This window comes from Anomaloglossus baeobatrachus, chromosome 3, assembly GCF_048569485.1.
Source record: "Anomaloglossus baeobatrachus isolate aAnoBae1 chromosome 3, aAnoBae1.hap1, whole genome shotgun sequence".
Taxonomy (NCBI): Eukaryota; Metazoa; Chordata; class Amphibia; order Anura; family Aromobatidae; genus Anomaloglossus; species Anomaloglossus baeobatrachus.
The window spans coordinates 53494615-53522386 of NC_134355.1; the positions used below are offsets into that span (position 1 = coordinate 53494615).

General features: G+C 47.3%; 1 protein-coding gene across 1 annotated transcript in view; it reads right to left on the bottom strand.

Annotated features, from left to right (window-relative positions):
- Window positions 1-25498, bottom strand: part of THADA (THADA armadillo repeat containing) — a 906435-nt gene extending 880937 nt beyond the window's left edge. The window contains 5 exon segments of the mRNA XM_075341438.1: window positions 6755-6903; window positions 16284-16414; window positions 19712-19806; window positions 24216-24300; window positions 25432-25498. Of these exon segments, the coding sequence (XP_075197553.1) occupies window positions 6755-6903; window positions 16284-16414; window positions 19712-19806; window positions 24216-24291 (451 nt within the window). The 5' untranslated portion in view covers window positions 24292-24300; window positions 25432-25498.
- Window positions 25499-27772: the final 2274 nt, after the last annotated feature.

Sequence of the window (27772 nt, forward strand, 5' to 3'; positions counted from 1 at the left end):
AGGATGCGTCTGCCCAAGCTCGCATCTGCCGAAGCATGAGCATGCACTTGGTAGTGCTTCGAAAAGGTGTGCAGACTAAACCAAGTGGCAGCCTGACAAACCTGCTGAGCCGTAGCCTGGTGCCTGAAAGCCCAGGAGGCACCGACAGCTCTGGTCGAGTGCGCCCTAATCCCCGGCGGTGGGGGCACCTGAGAACACTGGTAGGCATCGGAGATGGCCGACCTAATCCAACGAGCTAGGGTCGGTTTAGAAGCCGAGAGACCCTTGCGCTGACCCGTGGTTAGCACAAAAAGTGAGGTGCACCGCCTAAAAGCGGCGGTGCGTGACACATAGATTCGGAGCGCCCGCACCAAATCCAAGGTATGCAACGCCTTCTCAAAGCGATGCACAGGGGCCGGACAAAGGGAAGGCAATGAAATGTCCTGGTTAAGGTGGAAAGAAGACACCACCTTAGGGAGAAAATCCGGAGTCAGACGGAGAACCACCTTGTCTTGGTGAAACACTAAAAAAGGTGACTCCGAAGAGAGCGCAGCCAAATCAGAGACTCTCCTGAGAGAAGTTATGGCTACTAGAAAAACCACTTTCTGTGAAAGTCTAAACAAAGGAACCTCCCTAAGAGGCTCAAATGGGGGTTTCTGTAAGGCCGTGAGGACCAGATTAAGATCCCAGGGATCCAAAGGCCGCCGGTAAGGAGGAATGATGTGAGATGCGCCCTGCATGAAGGTGCGCACCTGAGCCAGTCGGGCGATACGCCGCTGGAATAATACCGACAGAGCCGACACCTGTCCCTTGAGGGAATTGAGGGACAGTCCTAGCTGCAGACCGGACTGTAGAAAGGACAGGATGGTCGGCAAAGAGAACGGCCAAGGAGCATGGCCGGAAGAGCGACAACAGGACAGGAAAATCTTCCAAGTCCTGTGGTAAATCTTTATGGGGAGATAAGGTATGCACACCAGTGACTATGTAAGGGGAATACATGGAATAGCAGAAACTGCTGTGTGACATCCACAGTCAAGTCAGTATTCACACAGCAGTTTCTGCTATTCCATGTATTCCCCTTACATAGTCACTGGTGTGGATACCGTATCTCCCCATAGTGATGTTTTTTTAGGTTTTTGCACCCAGTTCAGACTTAGAATGGTGTTCCAAACGTTATTCCTATTGTTAGTATTTTTTCGTTTGTGAACCCTCCCCAACCACACCTATTGCCAATCCATATCATACGCATAAATAGCCTGGGTCTCAGCTTCCCATACACGGTAAGTTTTTTAACTGCATGAGAGGACACACACAAGCTAGGGACCCCAACGTAGAGAAATACTTTGGCGTAGTGTTGGGGCTCTATTGCATTGATCAATTCAGTAGCTAAATTTCTCTTGATTCATATGTTCATGGCAGTAATGCAGATTCCATTTTTCACATTTTCACTCTTACATATAGCTATTGGTTTTTTCAAGTCAGTATTCACACAGCAGTTTCTGCTATTCCATGTATTCCCCTTACATAGTCACTGGTGTGCATACGTTATCTCCCCATAGTGATGTTTTTTTAGGTTTTTGCACCCAGTTCAGACTTAGAATGGTGTTCCAAACGTTATTCCTACTGTGGTAAATCTTGGCCGAGGAAGACTTCCGAGCCTGAGTTATAGTGGAGATGACCTCAGAAGGAATGCCTGAAGCCGTCAGGATCCAGGACTCAAGAGCCACGCCGTCAATCTGAGAGCCGCAGAATTCTGGAGGAAAAACGGACCTTGAGAGAGAAAGTCTGGGCGGTCCGGGAGATGCCACGGCATTTCTACGGACAGACGGAGCAGATCTGGGTACCAAGCTCGCCTGGGCCAGTCCGGAGCAATGATTATGACCCGACGGCCCTCCATTCTGATCTTGCGCAGAACCCTGGGCAAGAGAGCTAGAGGGGGAAACACATAGGCCAGACGGAACTGGGACCAATCTTGAACCAGTGCGTCCGCTGCGAAGGCCTGAGGATCGTGGGAGCGAGCCACGTAAACCGGAACCTTGTTGTTGTGCCGGGATGCCATTAGATCCACTTCCGGAGTGCCCCACTTGCGGCAGATTGACCTGAACACTGCCGGATGCAGGGCCCACTCGCCGCTGTCCACGGTTTGACGGCTGAGATAATCGGCCTCCCAGTTTTCTACGCCTGGGATGTGGACTGCGGATATGGTGGACTTGGAGTCCTCCATCCACTGAAGGATTCGTTGAACCTCCAACATCGCCAGGCGGCTGCGAGTCCCGCCCTGGTGATTGATGTAGGCAACCGCTGTCGCGTTGTCCGACTGGACTCGAATGTGGTTGCCCGCCAACAGGTGGTGAAAGGCTACGAGAGCTAGAAGAACAGCCCTGATTTCCAGCACATTGATCGAGAGGGCTGATTCGGACGGAGTCCAAGTGCCCTGTGCTCGGTGGTGGAGAAATACTGCTCCCCAGCCGGAGAGGCTGGCATCCGTGGTGAGGATCACCCAGGACGGAGTCAGGAAAGAGCGTCCCTGTGACAGAGAGAGGGGCCGAAGCCACCACTGAAGAGAGCTCCTGGTCTGCGGCGACAGAGCCACTAGCCTGTGCAAGGAAGAGGTCCGCTTGTCCCAACAGCGGAGAATGTCCAGCTGCAGGGGACGCAGATGGAACTGGGCAAAGGGAACCGCTTCCATTGACGCCACCATCTGACCCAGCACCTGCATGAGGTGCCTGATAGAATGACGGCGAAGCTTCAACAGAGAGCGCACCGCCAGATGAAGGGACTGCTGTTTGACTAAGGGCAGCTTCACAAGTGCCGGCAGAGTCTCGAATTGCATCCCTAGGTACGTAAGTTCCTGGGTCGGGGTCAGAGTGGACTTGGGCAGATTGACAAGCCACCCGAATTGAACAAGCGTGGCGAGAGTGAGCGAGACACTCCGCTGGCAGTCTGCACTGGATGAGGCCTTGACTAGAAGGTCGTCCAGGTAGGGGATTACTGCCAACCCCTGGAGATGCAGGACCGCAACCACTGCTGCCATGACCTTGGTGAAGACACGAGGGGCCGTGGCTAACCCGAAGGGGAGAGCCACGAATTGGAAATGTTCCTCTCCGATTGCAAAGCGTAGCCAACGCTGGTGTGAAACCGCAATAGGCACATGCAGATAGGCATCTCTGATGTCGATGGATGCTAGAAAATCTCCTTGGGTCATTGAGGCAATGACCGATCTCAGAGATTCCATGCGAAAGCGCCGCACCTGAACATGCTTGTTGAGAAGCTTGAGATCCAGGATGGGCCGGAAGGAACCGTCCTTCTTGGGGACTAGGAAGAGGTTTGAGTAGAAACCTCTGAACCGTTCCCGAGCGGGAACCGGAACAATTACACCGTTGGCCTGCAAAGATGCCACGGCCTGTGAGAAGGCGGCGGCTTTGGAGCAGGGGGGAGTGGACAGAAAAAATCTGTTTGGCGGGCTGGAAGAAAATTCTATCCTGTAGCCGTGGGAGATGATATCCCGCACCCACTGATCGGAGACGTGTTGAAACCACACGTCGCCAAAGTGGGAGAGCCTGCCACCGACCAAGGACGTTGCTGGCGCAGCCAGATAGTCAAGAGGAGGCTGCCTTAGTGGCAGCGTCTCCTCCGTTCTTCTGAGGACGCGGCTTCGCGCGCCAGTTGGGTTTACGATCCTTGGCTGAGGTAGTGGACGAAGCTGAGGGCTTAGAGGATGACCAGTTAGAGGAACGAAAGGAACGAAACCTCGACTGGTTCGTGCCCTGGACAGGTTTCCTGGTTTTAGTTTGTGGCATGGAAGTACTCTTCCCGCCAGTAGCTTCCTTAATAATTTCATCCAGTTGTTCACCGAACAGCCGGGACCCAGCAAAGGGGAGCCCAGCAAGATACTTCTTGGAAGAAGCGTCTGCTTTCCACTCTCGAAGCCACAAGATCCTGCGGATCGCGAGAGAATTAGCGGAAGCCACCGCCGTGCGGTGAGAAGCCTCCAGAATGGCAGACATGGCGTAGGATGAAAAAGCCGAAGCCTGGGAAGTTAAGGCAACCATCTCGGGTATAGAGTCCCTGGCGAGGGAATGTATCTCCGCCAGAGAGGCAGAGACTGCCTTAAGAGCCCACACTTCTGCAAAAGACGGGGAGAACGAGGCTCCTGCCGCCTCATATACAGATTTGGCCAGAAGGTCAACCTGGCGGTCAGTGGGATCCTTAAGAGAGGTGCCATCGGCCACAGATACGACTGTCCGGGCTGAGATTCTAGACACCGGAGGGTCTACCTTTGGGGACTGAGCCCACTCCTTAACCACCTCTGGTGGAAAGGGAAAACGGTCATCAGAACTACGCTTTGGAAAGCGTTTGTCAGGACAGGCCCTGGGCTTGGTAACAGTGGCCTGAAAACTGCAGTGGTTAAAAAAACGTACTCCTAGCTCTCTTAGGAGAGGTAAACTGGTGTATTTCTACCAGAGAGGCTTGTTCCTCTGACACTGGTGGATTGAGGTTCAGTACGGAGTTAATGGATGCAATCAAGTCACTAACATCCGCATCACCCTCAGATAAGTCAATGGGGTACATAGAGGTAGCGTCTGAGCCCACAGTAAAAGTATCCTCCTCGCCCTGCACCTCAGCTCATGAATCAGAGCCGTGGGACGAGGAAGGAGAAGGGTCCCTGCGTTTCCGTTTAGGAGGACGGGGTCCTAAAACATGCTCTGAGAGCCCTGCAGAGCTCGGAGCAGCAGAGGCGCCCTGAGAAGGGGGCTGATGCATGGTCAGCAGAGTCCGGGACAGCTGTCCCATGGAGTCGGCAAAAGACTGGGAAATAGCTCTGGAAAAAGATGCTACCCAAGCCGGGGGTTCAGCCACCGGGGCCGGAGCAGCCGGGGGGACCCCTGAAGAGGCTCCAGGCTGAGGCACCACCATGTTAGAGCAGGCATCACAATGTGGATATGTGCTCGGTTCAGACAGAATGAGCTTACATGCAGTGCATATAGAGTACAGCTTTGCAGACTTGCTCCTAGTGAGAGACATGCTGCTGAGGTGGAGGCTCTGCAGTAAAGAATACACTCCTATAGAATGACCCCCTGAGAGTGTATAATAAAGCCCACAACCAGAGGTTGTGGCTTACCAGACCGCTTTTTGTGTGCCCTCCGGATTCCACAGCTCGGACCCCCAGTAGATGCAGAAGTTGCAGCAGCCAGCGCCGATCAGTGTGTGAACGCTGATAAAATGGCGCCGGAGTGAGGAGGGGGGGCGGGGTTTAGCCCAAGAGCGGGAATCCGGAGGGCCAAGGAGAGATACAGGGGAGGGAAACATCTCCTCAGAGAGGAGTGTCCTCCCCTCTGCTGAATGGCTGGTGGGCGGCGCCGCACTGTTCCCCTGCAAGACTGGCATGCAGGGGGACTGAAACCGAAACTAGGCCGCAACTGAAGCCGGGGCCTAGATTTTGACATGCGGCCGACGAGCAGGCACCCTCGGCGCGGTTCTCAGGAAAAACCCAGAGAACCGGCCGGAATTCACAGCAAAGTCAAAAGACACACTCTCCCCTTAATAAATGTACCCGGGACCCCTGAAAAACGTCTCAATACTTAGCTTTTGAGACGCAGGGCCAGGTCCCTGGGGGGGGGTTAAACGCTCCGTCCGGCAGGATCCTGACAGGGCTGCGGATGGAGACCGGTCTCCTGCAAAGCAGAGAGGACCGTGATGGCTCCCACTTCAAGCCAGAGCCTCAGAGGATGGTGAAGGAGCGCGGCATGTGAAGGCTCCAGCCTTGTAAAGTCAACCTTAACAGCACCGCCGACACAGTGGGGTGAGAAGGGACATGCCGGGAGTCCAGACTGGACCCGCTTTTCTTCCATATCTTTGAAATCAAAAATCTTAAAAATTGAACTGGTTAGATTGTCATCCAGGGGGTGTATATAGCCCGGAGGGAGGAGCTACACGTTTGAGTGTAGTACTTTGTCTGTCCTCCGGAGGCAGAAGCTATACACCCATGGTCTGGGTCTCCCATAAGGAACGATGAAGAAAAAAGCCGTCACTGAGCCATAGATCTCGCAAAAAGAGAACGCTACAGGTCACAGAATATGGCGTAAATCGTACGCCACTTTTTTCGGACAAACTTTTGATTTTTTTTAAACCCCTTAGATAAAAGTAAACCTATACATGTTTGGTGTCTATGAACTCGCACTGACCTGAGGCATCACATAGATACATCAGTTTTACCATATAGTGAACACAGTGAATAAAATATCTCAAAAACCATAGTGCTATTTCACTTTTTTTGCAATTTTTCCGCATTTGGATTTTTTTTGCCATTTTCCAGAACACTATATGGTAAAATTTCTGGTTTCATTTAAAAGTACAGCTCGTTCCGCAAAAAAAGAGCCCTCACATGACCATATTGACTACAAAATAAAAAAGTTACATCTCTCAGAAGAATGGCGAAAAAAAAAACGGAAAGCGCAAAATCGGCCAGTTGTGAACATGCCATTTTTTAATTTTTTTTTTTAAAACAAGTGTTAAAAGACAAGTGGGGGGAGAAAAATGCAACACATGCACTATAGCCAGGTTACCTCATTCAAATGAACTAGAGGCTTTTTGTAAGGAGGATTTGAAGTGTTTTTTTAATGTGAGTTAAAGCACGGAAACCCACCCAAAAAAAAAACACATAAAAAAAAAGGTGTGAACATACCCTAAGAGTGTGTAAAAACACAATTTATAAAAAGAAAACATGACACTTGAGTAATAATATAGAAATGTGTGAAATATTCCGTACGCTCACCTAGGCTGAAACTGTCCATACATGAAGCCAAGTTGTCCACTACTTTCCTGTAACTTCCCACATCTTCCTCTGTAACTTCCCTCCGCAGGCAGGACGTGAGCGCAGAGGCGGTGTCCTTCTTGCACGGATCAGGAACGCTGTTTAATAAGCTGAAAATCACCAAGAACATATTCAGCGTTTGCTCAGTCATTCACATTTTTGTATAATCGGATAATTTTTTATACATAGTTACCGTTTTGCTTGTCCCACACGTTTTACGTCACCTTTGTGATATAAAGCATTGTAGCTGAATGATGGAGCATATAGGAATACCGAACACACAATAGTATGGGACAGACGATAGGTCCAGGACAGTCCTTTAAAGGGGGTGTCCAGTGAAAACACATTATCACCGAACCATAGAATAGATGATAACTTGATGATCATGAAGGTCCAACTGCTAAGACCGCCAATGATCTACAGAACGGGGCACCTTCTCTATCGCTTCATTAGGGGACATAGTAAACCATGGTTGTAAGCTGCTGCCACTAGGAGGCTGACACTATGCAAGAAAAAAGTGAGCTGCTCCTCAGGAGTGTACACCCACCGACCAGAGCCAAGCTTAGTGTCAGTAGGAGGCAGACACAGGTCTGCTCTTAGACCCGGTTCCACCTAAACTTTGCTGTGTGTTACTAATCTTTTCCCTTTGTCTTTCAGACACTGCTTGCGATTTGGGCAACAGGGTCTAACTGTTCACCCTGCTTTGCCACCGTAGAGACAGAGAGAACAGTATGGTCTGATCCAAATCGTACCCTCTCTGGTCTGTCCGGCAGGACCCCACCCCCAAACACAAAGTGTGTCTCAGGGCGACCTGGATGAACCTCGCCATCAGTCCCCAACCTGATTGTCTACCACGCGTTCCAACAGTCTCCTGAGCTATCCTCTCCCATTTCCTTATTTACAGAAACCTTCTTTTGAAGATAGTCTATTTTCTCGCAAATCCCCCCCGTAGTCTATATCATATCAGTTTCCCAAGGCTCTCTCTTTTCCTCCACCAGAATTTAATTCTCTCAGGTTAACGGCTTAGCTCTGAGCCACAGTGCTGGTGCCTTCGGGCTATCTGATCAAGTCATTGATAATGATAAGAATGGAAAGCCCTCTTCCTTTTCGTGTCTATTTCTTTGTACATGCCTCTTCCGTCTGTCCTTGTGTTCTTTTGTTCATCCACGCTCTCTGCGCTCAGATTTCGGTCTTCCTTCCCTTTCTAGGTTTCCATTCACGGATCACGATTCTCTGACATGGGAATGCCCAGTAAATCTCTAGCGGAATCTTATGGAATTTCGAGACCTCACATGGTTTTCGACGTTCTACAGCACTTACATTTTAACTTTTTTCTAGTTAGCTCTTCCTATCCCCTGGAAAGTCCTTTCTGATCTCTATCGCTTCCATGAGGGTGAGTCAGTTTAGCAGTCCTGCCTCATCGCTCTTTCTCCTTTCCTTCACCTGTACAGTAATTCACCTGGTTCTATGTCCGGCTCACCCCCTTTTCTCAATTTTCCTCCTCTCTCCTTTGAAGGAAGATACACTCCCATTGTTCTGTCATTCCCCTTTTCTCCTTTCTGACCAGTCTGTAAACAAAGATAGCACCTGTTCAGAGTGCATCTCAGCGTTCCTATCCATCTAGGACACCTTTCTTCAGTCGAGAAAATTCCTGGTCTGTGATCCGGAGTGTCATTGAAGTAGCCTTTCTGCCCTTAAGATTACGGATCCTGCATACATATTGGGAAAGGGACAAAGCGCTCCTACTAGGAGTTCAGATTGTCTCTACCAGTGTCTGGGGTGTCTTGGGCCGTTTACGATTAGGCCCAGTTAGCAGCTCTCTCGGTGTCTCTTGTTCCTCTGCAACTGTCTCTCCAAGTTCTACAGTGTACAGCTTCGGAGTCTACACAGAAGGGTTTTTACAAACGAGTGGCTGGGTTCCTAATGCTGGCGTCACACGGGATGATCTATCGTGCGATTGTACTCGCCCCCGTCGCTTGCGTGTCACGGGCAATTAGTTGCTCGTAGTGCACAAAGTCGTTAACCCCCTATCACACGTACTTTTTTTTTTAAATCAGATACTTTTTTATTAAAACAGAATACATACAACAGAATAACAAATCGGCATCCAAATTAAATTTATCACATCTATTACCCCTTTAACTCCCCCTCCCGCCCCCTCCCCCACCCCGGCAGCAACACTTCTCCCCGATACTACATCCCATTTAGTACACACTTAGGATACCCTTCAACTGTAGTATAGCAACCATCCCGTTGTGCAAGAGGAACAACTAGTAACACAAATAAAACAAAACATACACATCAGAGGTCTCAGACGGCTATCCCGGTCCCAGACCAGTTTATTGGTCCATCACTCGTCCTATTCGCATTGCAGCCAAGGAGACCATAGCTTCTCAAACATTTTAACATTCCCCCCCTTCTTTCATACACTCCCCGTTCCAGCTGCAGAATACACTTCACCCTTTTAATGTACTCTCCCCTGGTCGGGGGGTCTTTTTTAATCCAGGACCTGGCGATTAGCTTTCTTGCCGCATATAGCAGCCTAGCAATGACAATTTTCATAGTATTTTCCACCCCAAGCTCCTCAGCATATCCCAATAGGCATATCACTGGTTGCCTGGGGAGGACACACCCATACGTTCTTCCTATCTTGTGGATAACCTGAGTCCAAAAGGAGACCAGTCTCGGACAAGACCACATCATGTGAAAAATACCTGCGTCAGATCCCTGACACCTTGGACACTCCGAATTCCTTTTCAACCCCATTTTAAACATCAGTAAAGGAGACCTATATACCCGGTGAATCACGTATAGGTGAGACAGTCTGGCTGGTTCGCTCATGGAAAGTTTAGGGATATACTCTAAGATACTCTCCCACACCTCCTCCGTTATCGGCCCAACTTCCTCCTCCCATTTAGATTTAGTTTTAATTGGGTAGTCTAAAAGAAAGGTATGTAGTATATCTTTATACGTGCCAGAAATGATCCCTTTAGTGCTAACTCCGCCCTTACACACATACTCCAGTACCAGGTCAGTCTGTATGGCCACACTTTGTTTAGCCGCTTGGGCTGCAATCGCATGTTTTAATTGTCTGTAGTGGAGCCAGCCGGACGCCGGTAACTGAAACTCACTCTGTAACTGTGGGAACGATTTCACAATTCCTCCGTCCAATATCTGATGCATGTATATTACACCCTTGCGTCTCCACTCCTCAATATTCCCCATTTTCTGAATCTCCGGGAGATTACTGTTATCCCAGATAGGTGTAAACTTAGTTAACCGGGTCACCCCTCTCACCCTTTTCAGCCTATCCCAGGTCTTATTTATAAGTGCCATTGTAGGAGATGTTCTACCCAGGAGCCCCACCGCACCACCCTCTAGTCCCATTACCAATGGACTTCTACCCACTAGGTATTCCAGTACTTCTTTAATGCCCCCATCTTTCTCTCGATCAGACCAACCCCTGAGGTGTTGACATTGCGCCGCTATATAATACAATTCCGGATTTGGGATTGCTAGACCCCCCTCATCCTTCGGCCTTTGTAAAGTCTCTAATCGCACCCTAGGCTGCTTTTTACCCCACACCAGGTCCCTAAACAGCGAGTTTATCCCTTTAAATCTTTTCCTTGAAATACAAACAGGGGCATTGTGCAGTATGTATAGGAGTTTAGGCATTACTACCATCTTTAGCAAATTAACCCTTCCAACAACTGACAAATGTAGCTTGTTCCAGGCATCCACCTTGGCTCTCAATTTTTTAAGGAGAGGCCATAAGTTCACCTGTATGTATTTTTCTACTGGCAGAGATATCTGGATACCTAGATATTTAAATTCGTCCACATTCTTCAATTTGTTAGCCCCAGTATCCTCATTTGTCCAGGCTACTTCCCCATCCACTTTAAAGAGGCTCGATTTAGACCAATTAATGGTCAGTCCCGAAACTTCTCCAAATTTCTCTATTATCTGCATGGCATGATCCAATGAGGCTGATGGATCCCCCAAGAAAAGTAATAAATCGTCAGCATAAAGAGCTATTTTCTCCTCTAAATGCCCATACTTAAATCCATGGATCTCCTTTGTTTTCCTAATGGCCGCCGCCAGAGGCTCTATTGCAATAGCAAATAGGAGCGGCGATAGTGGGCAGCCCTGCCTCGTTCCCCGGTGCAACTCAAACGCTGAGGAGGTCATACCGTTAACTCTAACTTTAGCAGTAGGCCTATTATACAACAGCTGCACCCACTTTACAAACCTTGGGCCAAAACCCATATGCTGCAACACTTTCCACAGATACCCCCACTCAACACTATCGAACGCTTTCTGGGCATCTAGCGAAGCGATCACCCTCCGGCCAGGGTTGTCAGGCGGCAACTGTAGATTAAGGTACAATCTCCTGATATTAGCAGCTGTTGACCTATTGGCCATGAACCCTGATTGGTCCATATGGATTAGGTTAGATATAACTCCAGTCAGCCGGTTTGACAACACCTTAGCCAGAAGCTTCACGTCCGCTGTTAATAACGAGATGGGTCTATATGAGTCTGGAAGCCTCGGATTTTTATCCTCCTTAGGAATTACTACTATTATTGTTTCTCTCATAGATTCAGGCAATACACCCTCCCCCTCCGCCACCTCAAAGACTTTCAATAGTTTGGGTAATAGGATTTCTTCTAACTGTTTATAAATTTCAACTGGTAGCCCGTCTGCTCCCGGTGCCTTGTTATTGCTCATGCCATGCAGAGCGCCCTCCAGTTCATCAATAGTAATAGGTGACTCCAGTTTATCTCTATCCGCCACAGACAACACCGGAAGCTCACCTCGCTCAAGAAATGAGTCCACCTCTTCCACCCTCATCTCTCCAATAGAAGAATATAGCGTGCGATAGAAATCTTTAAAGACCCCAAGGATCTCCTCAACCTCAGTGACCTGTGTCCCCTCCACCGTGTCCATACCATGCACAAATGAGCTACTCCTTTGAGCTGCAGCTATGACCGATAATAGATGACCAACTTTTTCCCCCTCCTCATAAAAATGCAATTTTTGGAATGCCTGCTTCCTTACCGCCTTCTCCAAAAGCATCTTATTAACCTGTTCATGCGCCTGCCTAAGATTTTGCTTCGCGTCCGTAGTAGTACTCCGGATTGATTCCAGCTCTGCCTTATCTAAGGCCTCCAGGCTATCTTTCTCATCCTGCCTCGTCTGTGTTTTACGTTTACAGATATCCCTGAACAGGAGCCCCCTGAGGTATGCCTTCATCGCATCCCATACCACCAGCGGACCAGTGCTACCCTCGTTGTGGATAAAGAAATCCCCAAGATCCCGTTCTATATTCCCCATATTAATATGACGGATCCATGCTGGGTGAAGCTTCCACTCTCCCCTCCTTCCCCCTGTCAGGGTCCCCCGTCGTATGGATACTAGAATTGGGCTATGATCTGAAATCACTCTTGTCAGATATTGCACGTCGCTTATCATTGCATCCATCAGATCACTAGCTAGAGTCATGTCAATGCAGGACAGAGTGTTATGTGAAGCCGAATAACAAGAGAAGCAGGATACCCTCCCATTCCTCACTCGCCAGGCATCCACCATTCCAAGTTCCCCAATAAGAGTGCCAAACGAAGTCATACAACTATCCTGGATACCTGGAGGTCTACTACTCCTATCCCAGTACAGGTCTATCACATTATTGAAGTCCCCCACCAGTAAAAAAGGGATTACTCCCCCCTTCTCAGAGAACTCCCTTATCTCCCTTAGTTTGGTGCACTTATATGGAGGTGGTATATATATTGCAGCTATACACATGAGTCTGCCAAATATTTTACACTTGACGGCTACACACTGTCCCTCTTTATCCACATACACTTCTATCTATTCATATTGCACAGAGTTATGGATCAGCAGTGATACACCCCTTGCATAGTTGGAAAAGGTGGAGTGATAGGCCTTCTGCACCCATCTCCTATTTAAAACATGTGTTGTCTCCTTTGTGAGATGCGTTTCTAGTAGACATATTACTGACGGGTTCTGGTCTTGAACATATTTAATTAATGCCGCTCTCCTAGACCTATCTGATAACCCTCTAATATTCCAACTCAACACCTTAATTCTATCCCCCATTATCCCACCCAGTAAAACCATCAAACCTTGTAGTATCTCCCCATGCTGCCTCTACCCTACCCCTTTCCCCCCTCCCCCCCTGCTCCCCTCCCCTCCTACTCCCCACCACTTCGTGTTTTCGAGTACTCCCGTGAAGCATCGGGTTTTCCAAACCTGGTCCATAATCCCTACTAAATTCCCCCCTACCTCCCTCGCCTTCCCCCTCTTAGACACATTTTAAAACTCGTCCCTTTTCCAACAATTCTCCACTCCCCCCCTTTCTATGTATAATCATATTCCACTCAACCAATATAACAGTAAAATGGCGAACAGTAATTAAACTGGAATCTCAAATTGTAAATACCACCACCGCGCCTAATTAGGCAGTTCCCATGTCCTGCGAAGCTCACATCAAACCCTTCGCATTCCCCCTGCATACTACCTCAATCCCAAAGGGAAGGAGAAAAAAAAAGAAAAAACAAGAAGGGTCCCCTGTAAGCTCCTAAGGATGTTGTAGAGCCTCAGCCGGCCTTCTCCAACACACTGCAGATTCAGACAGTCAGCTCATTCCTTCAAACGGATCCGCTTTTCGTTTGCGTCCAACCACTGCATGGCTTCCTCTGGAGTTGTAAAAAAGTGCACCCGCTCCAACGCCGTCACTCTTAGCTTTGCCGGGAACATCATTGAGTATTGCACCCCCATCTCTCGCAGGCGCCTCTTTACTCCTGTAAAAGTCATACGTAGCTTTTGAACAGAAATGGAGTAGTCCGGGTATATGGAAATTCTCTGGCCGTCAATCATAAGATCCTCCATGTCTCTTGCCTTTCGCAGTATAGTGTCCCTGTCCCTGTAGTTGAGGAGCTTGGCTCGCATAGTGCGAGGGCCCCTGCCTGCTGGTTGTGGCTGCATCGGGACTCTGTGTGCACGTTCCACAGCATAGAGCTTGGATAAGACATTAGCACCCATTTTCCCCCTGAGCCAGTCTTCTACATATTCAGTGGGGTTTCTTCCTTCCGCTTTCTCAGGGATGCCGACAATTCGGATGTTATTTCTTCTAGAGCGGTTCTCTAAATCATCATTTTTTGCCATGATTTCAGCTATCTGCTGTGCAAATGTTTTTTCAGACTTTTGTAGTTTTGTAATATGATCCTGTTATCCCCACTCTCTCCTCTACAGCCGTTGTTCTCAGATCGGCTTTCTTGAGGTCTTTCTTGATGTCAGCAACCTCTGCCTGTAATCCCTTAACTTGCTTCGTCAGGGTAGTCAGAGCTGTTTTACAAAAAGACACCACTGCAAAAATGTCCTTTAAAGTGGGGTTTTCTGGAGCCTCCTGTGCACTATGTGCTTTCTCCACTTCTCCTGTCTTATCTTGCTGCTTTTCACCATCCCCCATCTCATCAGAGCTGGCATTGTCTTCTCCCTCCTCACCTCTGTTATCTGTATGCTGAAGTGATTTCTCTGAAGTCCAGGCAAATTTCTCCAGCCTTGCAGCGATCTGCATCCTCTCCTGACAGGCTGCATTAACTTTCTCAGCTTCCTGCCTTATCATGGCACCATCTTGAGAGCTGGGGACTTTCCCGCCTCCATTATCTTTTTGCCTGTGACGGACCATGGCACCTCTCTGCATCCACCAGACTCACTCCAGATAAGTCCTCACCACCTTATCTTCCTGACAGCCGGCTGAGGCAGTGATAACAGCGGTATTCAGAGATTTATCAAGGGAGTTTGCAGGAGAGCTCCACAAACACGTCTCTTCACATTGCCGTCCAGGCCACGCCCCATCACACGTACTTACCTCCCGGACGACCTCGCTATGGGCGGCGAACATCCACTTCCTGAAGGGGGAGGGACGTTCGTCGTCACTGCGACGTCACACAGCGGCCGGCCAATAGAAGCGGAGGGGCGGAGATGAGCGGGACGTAAACATCCCGGCCACCTCCTTCCTTCCGCATTGCTAGCGGGACGCAGGTAAGCTGCAGTTCATCGTTCCCGAGGTGTCACACGGAGCGATGTGTGCTGCCTCGGGAACAATGAACAACCGGACGTTCGATTTTTAGAAACTGAGCGACGTGTCAACGAGCAACGATAATGTAAGTATTTTTGCTCGTTCACAGTCGCTCGTAGCTGTCACACGCTACGATATGTCATACGATGCCGGATGTGCGTCACTTACGACGTGACCCCGACGACACATCGTAAGATATATCGTAGCGTGTAACAACGTGCCCTTAAGAGAATCACCTCTGTCCATCCTTTCTCCTGTCCTTACTTTTCCCAACCTTGGGCAATGCTTTGGAGCGTCCCATGGTTTTCTGTGTCCCCCAATGAAGTTATAGAGAAAAGAAGATTTTGGGTACTCGCCATAAAATCACTTTCTCTAAACTTTCATTGGGGGACAGTATTGCCGGTTTGTATTTTAGTTCATGTTGCTTCTACTTTTTCTTGCCTAGTGTCAGCCTCCTATTGGTAGCAGTACACACGCATGCTAACTAGTGATAAGCAAATAGTAATATATTCGGGTTATTCGTACTGAATACCTAGTACTAGTCCAGTATTTGTCACGAATAAAGAACCTAATGCAAGTCAATGGGGAACCCGAGCATTTTTCTTGAAGATTTCCCAGAAAAATGCTCGGGTTTAACACTGATTTGCATTAGGTTCGTTATTCGTGACGAATACTGGAATAGTACTAGGTACTCGGTACAAATAATCCAAACCAGAATATTTCACTATTCACCCATCGCCAGTGCTAAACTGCGTCCCCCAATAAAGGCTCAGAGAAAGATTTTACGGTGAGTACCAAAAATCTTCTTTTTATCCCCATAAGCATGGAGCAGCATGTGTGACCACCAATTCAACTATTCTCTATGGGGTTGCGCTCGCTTTTTTTCTGACTGCCTCATAGGGAATGAATGGAGCGACTTTCCAGCACCAGACATGCCGCTCCATTATATAACAGGGATAAGAGTTCTCTGTTGGTGATAAAATCCCTGTTCTACTTCTACTATCTGATGGCACCATTCCTGTATATTTTTGTAGTCACTGTCATTCCCCAGAAAATAATAATTGTGGAACATCTCAGTGAAAAATGTCCCGTTACTGTGTTATTCCTCCTGGAAACAGGTGGATAACTTCACAGCTGGGTATTATTCCTCACCTTGTAAATGACACAGTCTACTCACTGCTGACCTGCTGATCATGGTATATATGCAACTAAGGATATGGACACTGTTGAGGAATTTTTTTTCCTCTTTTCTTAAAGAAGCAGCTCACTGCAGGATTCTCAGATAACTCATTCTGGAGCCCCCAATTCATGGTGCAACACAAAAGCAACATATGAGCCAACTGCAATTTCATCCCATCGCGATAAGGCACAAATATATGAGAAAGTTACCTGCCCAAAACCTTTTTAAGGGGGTTCTTGGTGCCAACTGTGAAGTACATTTCGGCTAATACAGACATGCAGCAGCGGAGCTCGTCTGAACCGATGGAACTGCTGGGCAGGTTTTCTAAAAGTGGTGCAATCTTAAATGGGGGGAAAAGAATAAAGGTTAGAAGATTTTCATGCTCTGTCTTTGTCATAAACCCTAACTGTTGGAAGAGGTTCTCCTGCAGCCTCTAATATCTATTAAAAAGAAAAGGCGGAGAGTTTTTAAAGTGCAAAAAAGCCGTACAAAAGTTTATTTAGGACACAAGGTGGACATCCATATTCAATAAAAACATATTAAAATGCCAGTATCGGGCCAGCCATATATATCAGTAGAGAACTGTGATGTGACATGTTATATCAGAATTTACAAAGTAAAGAGAATGTCAAAATGTAGAAAACTCCATATTGGAGAATACCCATGCCACACACAGCATCACAGATTCTACAATTTCAGTAGCATACACAAGGGTTATAATAGAATATCTACCATGAAGGATAGTGAAGTAAATAAGGAGGTCAGATCACTGAAAAAAACCTCAGAAAGATCGCCCAACGTATGTTTCGATATCTTTGGTATAAATTCTTCATCAGGGGAGAGGCATGTAAGGGTCAGGGAGCACGTGAGAGACATTGCTGCAGCCAAAATTAGAGACAGACCCCACTCTACTAAAAACACTGCCCCGGCACTTTAGATGTTACCACTCATGTGACCCCTCTAAATTGAAAGTAAGAGGTATTGATGTCATAGAAGGGGGGGGGGGATCAGGGGTGGCGATCTCAAAAAGTGCCTGGCACAGTGCGAGACCAAATGGATTGTGACTCTGGACACATTGGTCCCTAAGGGACTCAATGAGTCAGTTAGCTACGCTCCATTTTTGTGATCCTGCATGTAGGTCTGCATATGTGTACATGTATGTGTACAAATGTGTATATGTACATACACAGCTTAGGGAAATTTTGATTGGTCTCTGTCTGAAATTGTGGTGCTGTCTCCTCCCTCTCACTTGCATCCTTAATTTTAAGATGCCTTTCCCCTGATGAAGAATTTATACCAAAGATATCGAAACATACGTTGGGCGATCTTTCTGAGGTTTTTTCAGTGATCTGGCCTCCTTATTTACTTCACTATCCTTCATGGTAGATATTCTATTATAACTCTTGTGTATGCTACTGAAATTGTATGTGGGAATCTGTGATGCTGTGTGCGGCATGGGTATACTCCAATATAGAGTTTTCTACATATTGACATTCTCTTTTACTTTGTAAATTCTGATATAACATGTCACATCACGGTTCTCTATTTATACATATGGCTGGCCTGATCCTGGCATTTTAAAATGTTTTTATTGAATATGAATATGGATGTCCACCTTGTGTCTTAAATAAACTTTTGTACGGCTTTTTTGCGCTTTAAAAACTCTCCGCCTTTTCTTAATACTATGACCTTAAGTTTGTGCCACACGTGGGGATTCGGTAGAATCTATACCCACATTACCTATTGTATGGTGTTACGGAGCATTTTGTTCACAGCCTCTAATGTCTGTATCGGGAGGCTCTGCTGGTGTTACCAGGTATCATGCCCCTTTACTATTTATGAGAACACAATTACCGCTGATTGTGGACAAAATCAATAAAAACATTTCAATTAAAGCTTAGTGACCATTGACCAAAAGTGCGTAGCCCTTCTAACTCCTGATGCGGATAACCCCTTTAAATCCTGGAGAAACCCCTTTAAAGCGCACCAATCACCAGGATTTTCGTATATAAGCTGAAGTCAGTGCTATACTGGCACTATCAGGCTGATTCTATACATACCTGTAGTGGTCAGCTCGGATGTTTAGGTTTTGAAATCCAAGAAAGTAAAGTTTATAAAATCATCAGCTTTTTGAGTGACAGCAGCTGAGGATCAGATAATATCTGGGGGGTATTTATAGTTATCTCCTCCCCCTGTTAGAATTAGCATAAGTATTATACAATCGATTTAACTTTTCACTAGCAGGACCTGTGTGAGGTCATACCCATGTGACCAGAAGGGGTGGGGCCTCAGCCAACAAAGCTGATGCCCTAACTTTTCCATGTGGGTTTTACCCAGTGTTTTCCCATGCCGTCCATGCAGCGCACCTCTCCCCTCCTAATCCAGGAGTGAAAGGCGTGAGATAACCCCCTCATGCCTCATTGACACCTCCGCGTATCACAGTCCAAGTACGGCCCGTGACCTCCGGCTGTCCATGGATCTCCTTATCCAAAAGTGACTTTCTAATAGATGAGGCTGTCAAAGTTTGGCCAGTAGACCCGTGGACACTTTGTGTATAACGAGTAAGGGACACAATCAGATTGCCGCATTTAGAGTCAAGAATACATTTTTTTCCCCAAAATGTTGAAAATTAGCTTCTACCTCAGGGGGTTTTGCCCTTTTCTGGATCAACATTGCTGGACAATGAGCTGAATGGATTTTTTCCAGTTTCAGCATTTTCACCTTTGATACTGTGTCCGTACATGGTCCGTCTGCATTGTAAAATGTTGCAGGCTGTTTGAGCCAAGACATGTGGATATACTTACCGTGTTTCCACGAAAATAAGCCCTACCCCGAAAACAAGCCCTAGCAGGAATTTTGGCCTCATCGGAGTAATGCTTAAATATAGGCAGTACCCCAAAAATAAGCCCTAGTTGTGGTTCAATAATGAAGTTTCCATGCAGCTAAAATGTTAAAGATACTTCAAGACACTTCATTAAAGAAAGGGGACACCCCCAAAGCTGAGAAGAGAGACCCCACAATCACACTCGAACTGCTACAGCTGGCACACACATATCCGGTGATACCAAAACGCTTTTTCCTGGCAACAGACGCTGTAGAATACGAGGGCCCGCGGTGGGACGCAACGAGGGCCCGCGGTGGGACGCAACGAGGGCCCGCGGTGGGACGCAACGAGGGCCCGCGGTGGGACGCAACGAGGGCCCGCGGTGGGACGCAACGAGGGCCCGCGGTGGGACGCAACGAGGGCCCGCGGTGGGACGCAACGAGGGCCCGCGGTGGGACGCAACGAGGGCCCGCGGTGGGACGCAACGAGGGCCCGCGGTGGGACGCAACGAGGGCCCGCGGTGAGACGCAACGAGGGCCCGCGGTGAGACGCAGGTCCTCGATGCATTCCACTGCAGGTCCGTGCCTGCTGTGGAATGCAGGAGAACCTGGGAGCAATGCAGATATCCAGGGTCTTGTAAGTGTGATTCTCCTGGGGGTGTCTGCCTTTTTTCTGGGGTAAACTTTCCCTCAACCCGCATTTCCTGAAAAATAAGCCCTACCCAAAAAAAAACCCAGGGCAAAAAATAATATTAGACAGTGTCTAATTTTCAGGGAAACACGGTATATTGCAGATACTTCAAGAACTTCTTACCTTCTTGATACAGTGGATTTGCTGAACGCCATCGTGAAGGTGTAAACATTGCAAGAGCAGAGAAGGCAAATTCTGTTCTGTGTCATCTGTAAAAGCTACAAAGTGAAAACTATGATTACTGCATAGTCAAAAACACTGGATACAAAGCCAGGAATTCAGGGACACTTATCCACGGTAAAACTTTTACCAGCAAATGGTCTCATTTAAAAAACATCGATTTTGATGACTTATGGGTACTTTACACATTTCGACATCGCTAGGATCGGCTAGCGATGCCGAGCGCGATAGTACCAGCCCCCGTCGCACATGCGATATGTGGTGATTGCTGCCGTAGCGAACATTATCGCTACGGCAGCGTCACACGCACATACCTTGTCGGCGACATCGCTGACTGCCGAACTATCCCTCCTTCAAGGGGGAGGTGTGTTCGGCGTCACCGCGACGTCACTAATCGGCCGGCCAATAGAAGCGGAGGGCCGGAGAATAGCGGGACATAACATCCCGCCCACCTGCTTCCTTCCTGATTGCCGTCGGGAAGTAGGTAAGGACATGTTTGTCGCTCCTGCGGGTTTACACACAGCGATGTGTGGAGCTGCAGGAAAGACAAACAACATCGTACCTGCGGTCGACCCGACATTATGAAAATGAACGACGCTACACAGATCACCGATTTTCGACGCTTTTGCGATCGTTTATCGTCGCACCTAGGATTTATAGGTTGCGATGTCGCTACCGACGCCGGATGTGCGTCACTAACGACGTGACCCCGACGATATTTCGGAAGCGATGTCGCAACGTGTAAAGCCCCCCTTATGCTTCGGTGGGAGACCAACACTCGACGCTGCCAATGGTCAGCTGCTATCTGGCCCCATAGCTCCCAGAAGTACACAAAGCACCCACTCACTTCAGCAGGGGAACATGCTCGCCAGGCCCTGGTCCAGTCACATCTACCTCTGTCACCATATTCCTGTAGTTTTCATCCCGTTTTGTGACCTGACCTGGCTCTTCTCTGCGTCGCCCTTCTCTGTCCAGATTTTGACCATTGCCATTTACTCTGCTTTCACCAACTTCTTGGTATCTGACCAGGGCTATTTCTAGGCCATGATTTGGTCTACTGGTTCTGTTCCTTGTTCCATCACTCACACCATTGACCCAGATAGTTGGCCATTCTTGCTGAGGCTCAAACCTCTGGCCAGAAATTACTCTGTGGATGAAATCTAGGGATCTCAGGGGGTACTGTTGCGAGTCCAGTTCCCCCTATAAGGTTAAAGGATGAAGCCAGAGTTCCCCTAGTTCTTGCTAAAGGGGGTAACTTGCACCAAGCCTGTCTGTGTTAAACTTTGAGTCGACAGTCAGTGACAGATCATAAAAGAAGAGGACTGGGTGCCAGACTCTGATACCGAGAATAGATTATTAAAGTCATAGTCATGGACAACTCATATAAGCATCATGGAATAAATACTCTCTATACTATATGTTGTGTACAGTAATTTTAAATATCTCTTATGTGATATATACAGCACTGTGTTTCCCATATGATGTGTATATACAGCAGTCTTGGTGTTTCCTATGTGATGTATATACAGCAATCTGTGTCTTCTACTGTATGTGAATGGGCGGCATGGTGGCTCAGTAGTTAGCACTGCAGTCTTGCAGCGCTGGGGTCCTGGGTTCAAATCCCACTACAAGGACACCATCTGCAAGGAGTTTGTATGTTCTCCTCGTGTTTGCGTGGGTTTCCTCCGCGTACTCCGGTTTCCTCGCACACTCCAAAAAAAACATACTTACAGGGAACCTAGATTGTGAGACCCAATGGGGACAGTGTTACCAATGTATGTAAAGTACTGTGGAATTAATAGCGCTATATAAATGAATAAATATTTTTTATTATTATATACACAGTCTCAGTGTCTCCTATGTGAAGTATATAACAGTATTGGTATTTGCTATGTGATGTATATACAGCAGTCTCACTGTCTCCTATGTGATGTATATACAGCAGTCTTAATGGCTCCGATGTTACAGGTACACAGCAGTCCCGATGTTTCCTATGTGATTATAGACAGTAGTCTCAATGTTTCCTATATGATATATTACACACACAGCAGACTCAGTGTCTAATTTATGATGTATATGCAGCATTCTCAGTGTTTCCTATGTGATGCATACAGCAGCCTTGGTGTCTCCTATATGATGTAAAAACAGTAGTCTCGGTTTCTCCCATGTGATGTTTATACAGCAGTCTCAGTGTCTCCTATGTGATGAATACATAGCAGGCTCAGGGTCTCCTGTTTGTTGTGTATACAGCAGTCTTGGTGTCTATGTGATGTATACAGCAGTATCGATTTCTCCTATGTGACATGTTTCTTATGCAAAGGGATTTGTAGCTTTTAATTACTTTATAGATCATGAAGGATCTCCACTTTTACAATCTCCACGCATAAGAAGAGAAAAAGCTTGCTCTCCGGTAATGCATGTTTTAGTAAATAATTGTATTTCCCATTTTCGAAGACCTCTGTATTGTGCTGGTAATCTTGACTATTGTTATGCTACTGGTAATCTAAGAATACAATGAGATTTCTGTGTTACCAGTGGGGTCTATTCCAGCAGAGTCAACTGGGAACTGACAGGCAAAACGGTAACGTCATTTTCTGCACATATCTCCAGGAGGAACAGCAGCTGCTCCACAACGGTTATATCTCGTGGAATACAACTATTTAATAAACCAGATAAACCCCCTGGTCTTTAACTTCTGAGGGTTTTCTCTACTTGCAGTAATTGAATGGATACCTTCACAGTTTTCTTTCAAAAGAACTATAAATTGTGTCCATGGGATGATAGGTCCAGCACATGACTCATTACAGTCAGTAGGTGCACTACGCCTAACATGCTGAGCACCAGTGTGTACCTACACATCCCTAGGTCCCCAGGAACCGGAGAGTTCAAAAAAGTACCCTTCCTGCCGTATGCATCAAAATACCTTTTTTCTCCCAGTAATAAATACTGATGAGCGGGCACTACCATGCTCAAGTGCTCTGTACTCGTAACTAGTGATGAGCGGGCACTACCATGCTCAAGTGCTCTGTACTCGTAACTAGTGATGAGTGGGCACTACCATGCTCAAGTGCTCTGTACTCGTAACTAGTGATGAGCAGGCACTACCATGCTCGGGTGCTTGGTACTAATAACTAGTGATGAGTGAGCACTACCATGCTTGGGTGCTCAGTACTCGTAACTAGTGATGAGCGGGCACTACCATGCTCACGTGCTCGATACTTGTAACTAGTGATGAGCGGGCACTACCATGCTCGGGTGCTCGGTACTAATAACTAGTGATGAGCGGGCACTACCATGCTCAGGTGCTCAGTACTAATAACTAGTGATGAGCGGGGGCACTACCATGCTCAGGTGCTCGGTACTTGTAACTAGTGATGAGCGGTCACTACCATGCTCGGGTGCTCGGTACTCATAACTAGTAATGAGCGGGCACTACCATGCTCAGGTGCTCGGTACTCGTAACTAGTGATGAGCGGGCACTACCATGCTCGGGTGCTCGGTACTCGTAACTAGTGATGAGCGGGCACTACCATGCTCGGGTGCTCGGTACTCGTAACTAGTGATGAGCGGGCACTACCATGCTCGGGTGCTCGGTACTCGTAACTAGTGATGAGCGAGCACTACCATGCTCAGGTGCTCGGTACTCGTAACTAGTGATGAGCGGGCACTACCATGCTCGGGTGCTCGGTACTCGTAACTAGTGATGAGCGGGCACTACCATGCTCGGGTGCTCGGTACTCGTAACTAGTGATGAGCGGGCACTACCATGCTCGGGTGCTCGGTACTCGTAACTAGTGATGAGCGGGCACTACCATGCTCGGGTGCTCGGTACTCGTAACTAGTGATGAGCGAGCACTACCATGCTCAGGTGCTCGGTACTCGTAACTAGTGATGAGCGGGCACTACCATGCTCAAGTGCTCTGTACTCGTAACTAGTGATGAGCAGGCACTACCATGCTCGGGTGCTTGGTACTAATAACTAGTGATGAGTGAGCACTACCATGCTTGGGTGCTCAGTACTCGTAACTAGTGATGAGCGGGCACTACCATGCTCGGGTGCTCGGTACTCGTAACTAGTGATGAGCGGGCACTACCATGCTCGGGTGCTCGGTACTCGTAACTAGTGATGAGCGGGCACTACCATGCTCGGGTGCTCGGTACTCGTAACTAGTGATGAGCGAGCACTACCATGCTCAGGTGCTCGGTACTCGTAACTAGTGATGAGCGGGCACTACCATGCTCGGGTGCTCGGTACTCGTAACTAGTGATGAGCGGGCACTACCATGCTCGGGTGCTCGGTACTCGTAACTAGTGATGAGCGGGCACTACCATGCTCGGGTGCTCGGTACTCGTAAGCATTTGGACGCTCGGCCACTCATGTACCGAGTATAATGGAAGTCAATGGGGACTTTGAGTATTTTTCCATAAAATTTTCTGTTAAACTCACCTTTAAGATTCTGAATACTCTGAGTATCGAGGAGTAACACATCGACACTTATCTCTTTCTTCTTCTTTACAACCATTTTGTTTTCCTTTAAGAAAGAAATCACAACTCATTATTATCACACACCGCAGTCTCATCGTAAAGAAATTATGTATAAAATACTCGATATTCCGGACAGATTCAGAGATTTCTTCTCATCGCAGCTCAGAGTTCTCGGACCGGCTGCCGATTAAAAGCACGAGCTTGATACAAAGTCTGAGAGCAGATGTGGATCACATTTCTCCCCTTTGGTTCTATGCAGGACTCCTGAACCCATGCACACGAACGTCCTCCCAAAAATGAAGTAACAGGAGTCAATGCTCCCCCATAAAGATCTTGACTCCTTAGAGACATTTCCCTTTATTTTGGAGATGCTTATCGGTATTTTGAGCACTTTATATTTCCAATGACATCAAGCATTACAAAAAAAATAAAAAAATGGCCGGACTATCCTTCGTGCGGCTTCTGTTTACAAGCCGCGCACTATTTTAGGCTGGGGGAATACGGCAACCGTATTTCGCTGCCACGTCGCAGTGCGCAGAGGGTCACACCGGGATGCCGAGGGGTCTGCAACCGCGACAAGCAAGTTGCAAAATGTTTAGCGGTGTCAGATTTGTATCTTTTGCACCTTTCTTGAGCGGTCACAGATCCCCCCGGGGTCCCAATGCGACATCACTCGATTGTAGTGCACGCGCTGACACCTAAATTGCCGTGTAGCTACTGACATAAAAAAAAAATAAAAATCTTTATTTTTATATAGCGCTAACATATTCCGCAGCGCTTTACATACATCAGGAACACTGTCCCCATCGGGGCTCACAATCTAGCTTCCCTATCAGTATGTCTGACCTATATACAAGTAACAAGAAAAAAAAAACACTGGAGACAAAGATGTTGCAAAAGGAAAAAAAGAAATAAATAACTGGAAAAAAAAAGCCAAAAAAAGTCAATTTCTTAAGGTGTTTTCTCCTCGAAAAACTCATCAGGTCTACAAGATGCTGTGTGCACACAGACTAAGGAGGCTGGGGCAATAGAGATGGTGATGCCTGGCTGACAGGACATGCTGGGAGCTGTAGTACTTGGCAGAGAGTGACAACACAGGCTCCACCTCCATACATTACAGCACACATATATCGCTGACATACAGAGGAGAGCAGTACAGAGTGCACAGCTATGTTACCTTAGTATCACCGGCTCCACCATGTGCAGGAAGTGAGAATCCGCCTCCTGCTCCTGTACTGCTTCCCGGCCACATTCACACAGCACATCACCTGGCGGCCATAGAGGACACAGAGCTCATTTCCTTCTCTGGCGGCCATTTTCTTGAAGCTCAAATCTAATGTAAAGTAAATGCACTAACGTCATTAAAATGGCTCCAGTACTGAGGACAAAAATAGAAGAGCTGTTTATAGTGGTGTTACAGACTCCTGCTATTCCCTGACAGATTATTGTAGCAGTAGAAATGAGAATATAAACTTTTCCAAATAGTCTCATTGGTGCTTTTTTTATTTCAGTCAGGTGGTCATAAGACTCATAACTAATATTTATTTTGGCAAACAAAAAGCCATTCTGCTGCAGTTTTATATATTTATTACAGTATTCAGATAATTATCATAAATATCAATTAATTACAGGGGTTATTACTGCCATAATGATACCAAATATATGTACATTATGTGCACAGTTGCTAGGGAACCTGTCGTGAAAAAACGCTATTAACCTACAGATGTGGGGTTAATCTGCAGGTTAATGGCGTTCTGAACTTGCCCTTAGAGCCCTGTTACCGGGAGGGAATGAACTTTACTCCTCCTGGCAGCATTCGGCTTCAGTCATGGAAGTGGCGCTAGTACGAGTTCAGTCACCGCTCTGTGTATGGAGAGCAGAGGCTGTAACCAACCTCGTACTGACTGACAGCCCGGTGTAATGAAGAACCCCACTGCCAGGAGGAATAATGTTCTTTCCTCCCGGCAGCGGGGCTCTAAGGGCAGGTTCAAAACACCATTACCTGGCAATTAACCCCATATGTGCAGGCTAATAGCGTTTTTTCACTTGACAGGTTCCCTTAATGGACGCCGGGCCGACCCCAGGTTTATATAAGGCTGCTTTTTGTTTTCCAATTTTTTCACCTTCAAAGAAGAGCTCTAACGTTTTCATTTTTCATTCTATTTAGTTGTATCAGGGCTTGTTTTTTTATCATCCCCATTTTGGAGTCCAAATTATTTAATCATCATTTTTTATTCCATTTTTTTTTGGGGGGGGACTATTGTGATATGCGCATATGGGAATAACAGTTTGTTAATTAACTTCACACTCATTAACATTGAAATTTCAGCTCTAAAATGGAAAAGTTGTAGAATCGTGGAAATTACAGGATGCATAGACTTGTTAATGATGTCTAAATAATGAAAATTTAAAACAAAACATTTAAAACATCTCAATCTAGTTATTCTCGAGTATGGATGCCACGTCCAGAAATCCCTGCACTTAGACTTGGCTACTACTGTATCACTGAGGTTATTAATGGTTGTTTGAGGAACGTTCTGCCCTGTTTTATTCAGTTGTACAGAACAGTGATTATATATGTGATTTGTATAGTGTTATTATTTGGTGACTATTATTATTATTAATTGATATATTCCTATACACAGAAAATTGCCATGGGGTCCATAGGACCATACTTTGGTCTCATGGTTTTTCCTTTAAAGGGGTCGTGCACTCTATGTGACTGCAGATTTGTGAATCCTCACAGCTCGCGTACTGCTGACGCCAGGAGAGGCTGGCATGTGACCCAAAGTATTTGATTTGTATACATGTGGTCACATGCCGACTAGACGTGCACAGCCTCACTTAAGTGATACTTCTAGTTGGAATATGGCGAGAAGTATGCAAATCGCATAATTGTGATCAAATGACCCCCAGGGGCGGACATATCATTGGTGCAACCGGTGCAGCCACTCATGGACCCAAGAGGTCAGGGGGCCCATTCCTACCTCCAAAGCTAGTGAAATTGTGCATTTTGATGAGTTATTGGCCTGCAAAGGGCCCATTTACTGTTTCTGCACATTAGCACTTTTCTGTCTTTGTCCACCAGTCCACTGCGTGCTGTGAGAATTAAGAAGTCTGCAGTCACATAGAGTGACTGCAGACTTGTATGCCAAGGCTGGACAACCTCAAGTCTCTAATCTCACCTGCCCTGAATTAATGCAGTATTTTGTTTCTATGGTTTTGCTATTATTCGAAAGAAAAGAAGCTGAGCATTTGTTTGGTTCGAGGGGGTGTCGCTCCCTCGTCACCAGCCGGGCTGCTCGGATCCGGATCCACGGTGGCCCGAGAGGGCTCCGGACCCGGGGGTCGTGCGACTCCTCAAACGAAGGGGGGTTATGTACAGGGGATGGTGTGGGGTCGAGCGGCCACTCGGAATAAAAGGGGGGTTATTTACAGGGGATAGCAAGGACAGTTCGTGACACCACCCGTGGTGCGTGGTAAAATGGAGTACCACCGCTGCGATGGGGAGTACCCGG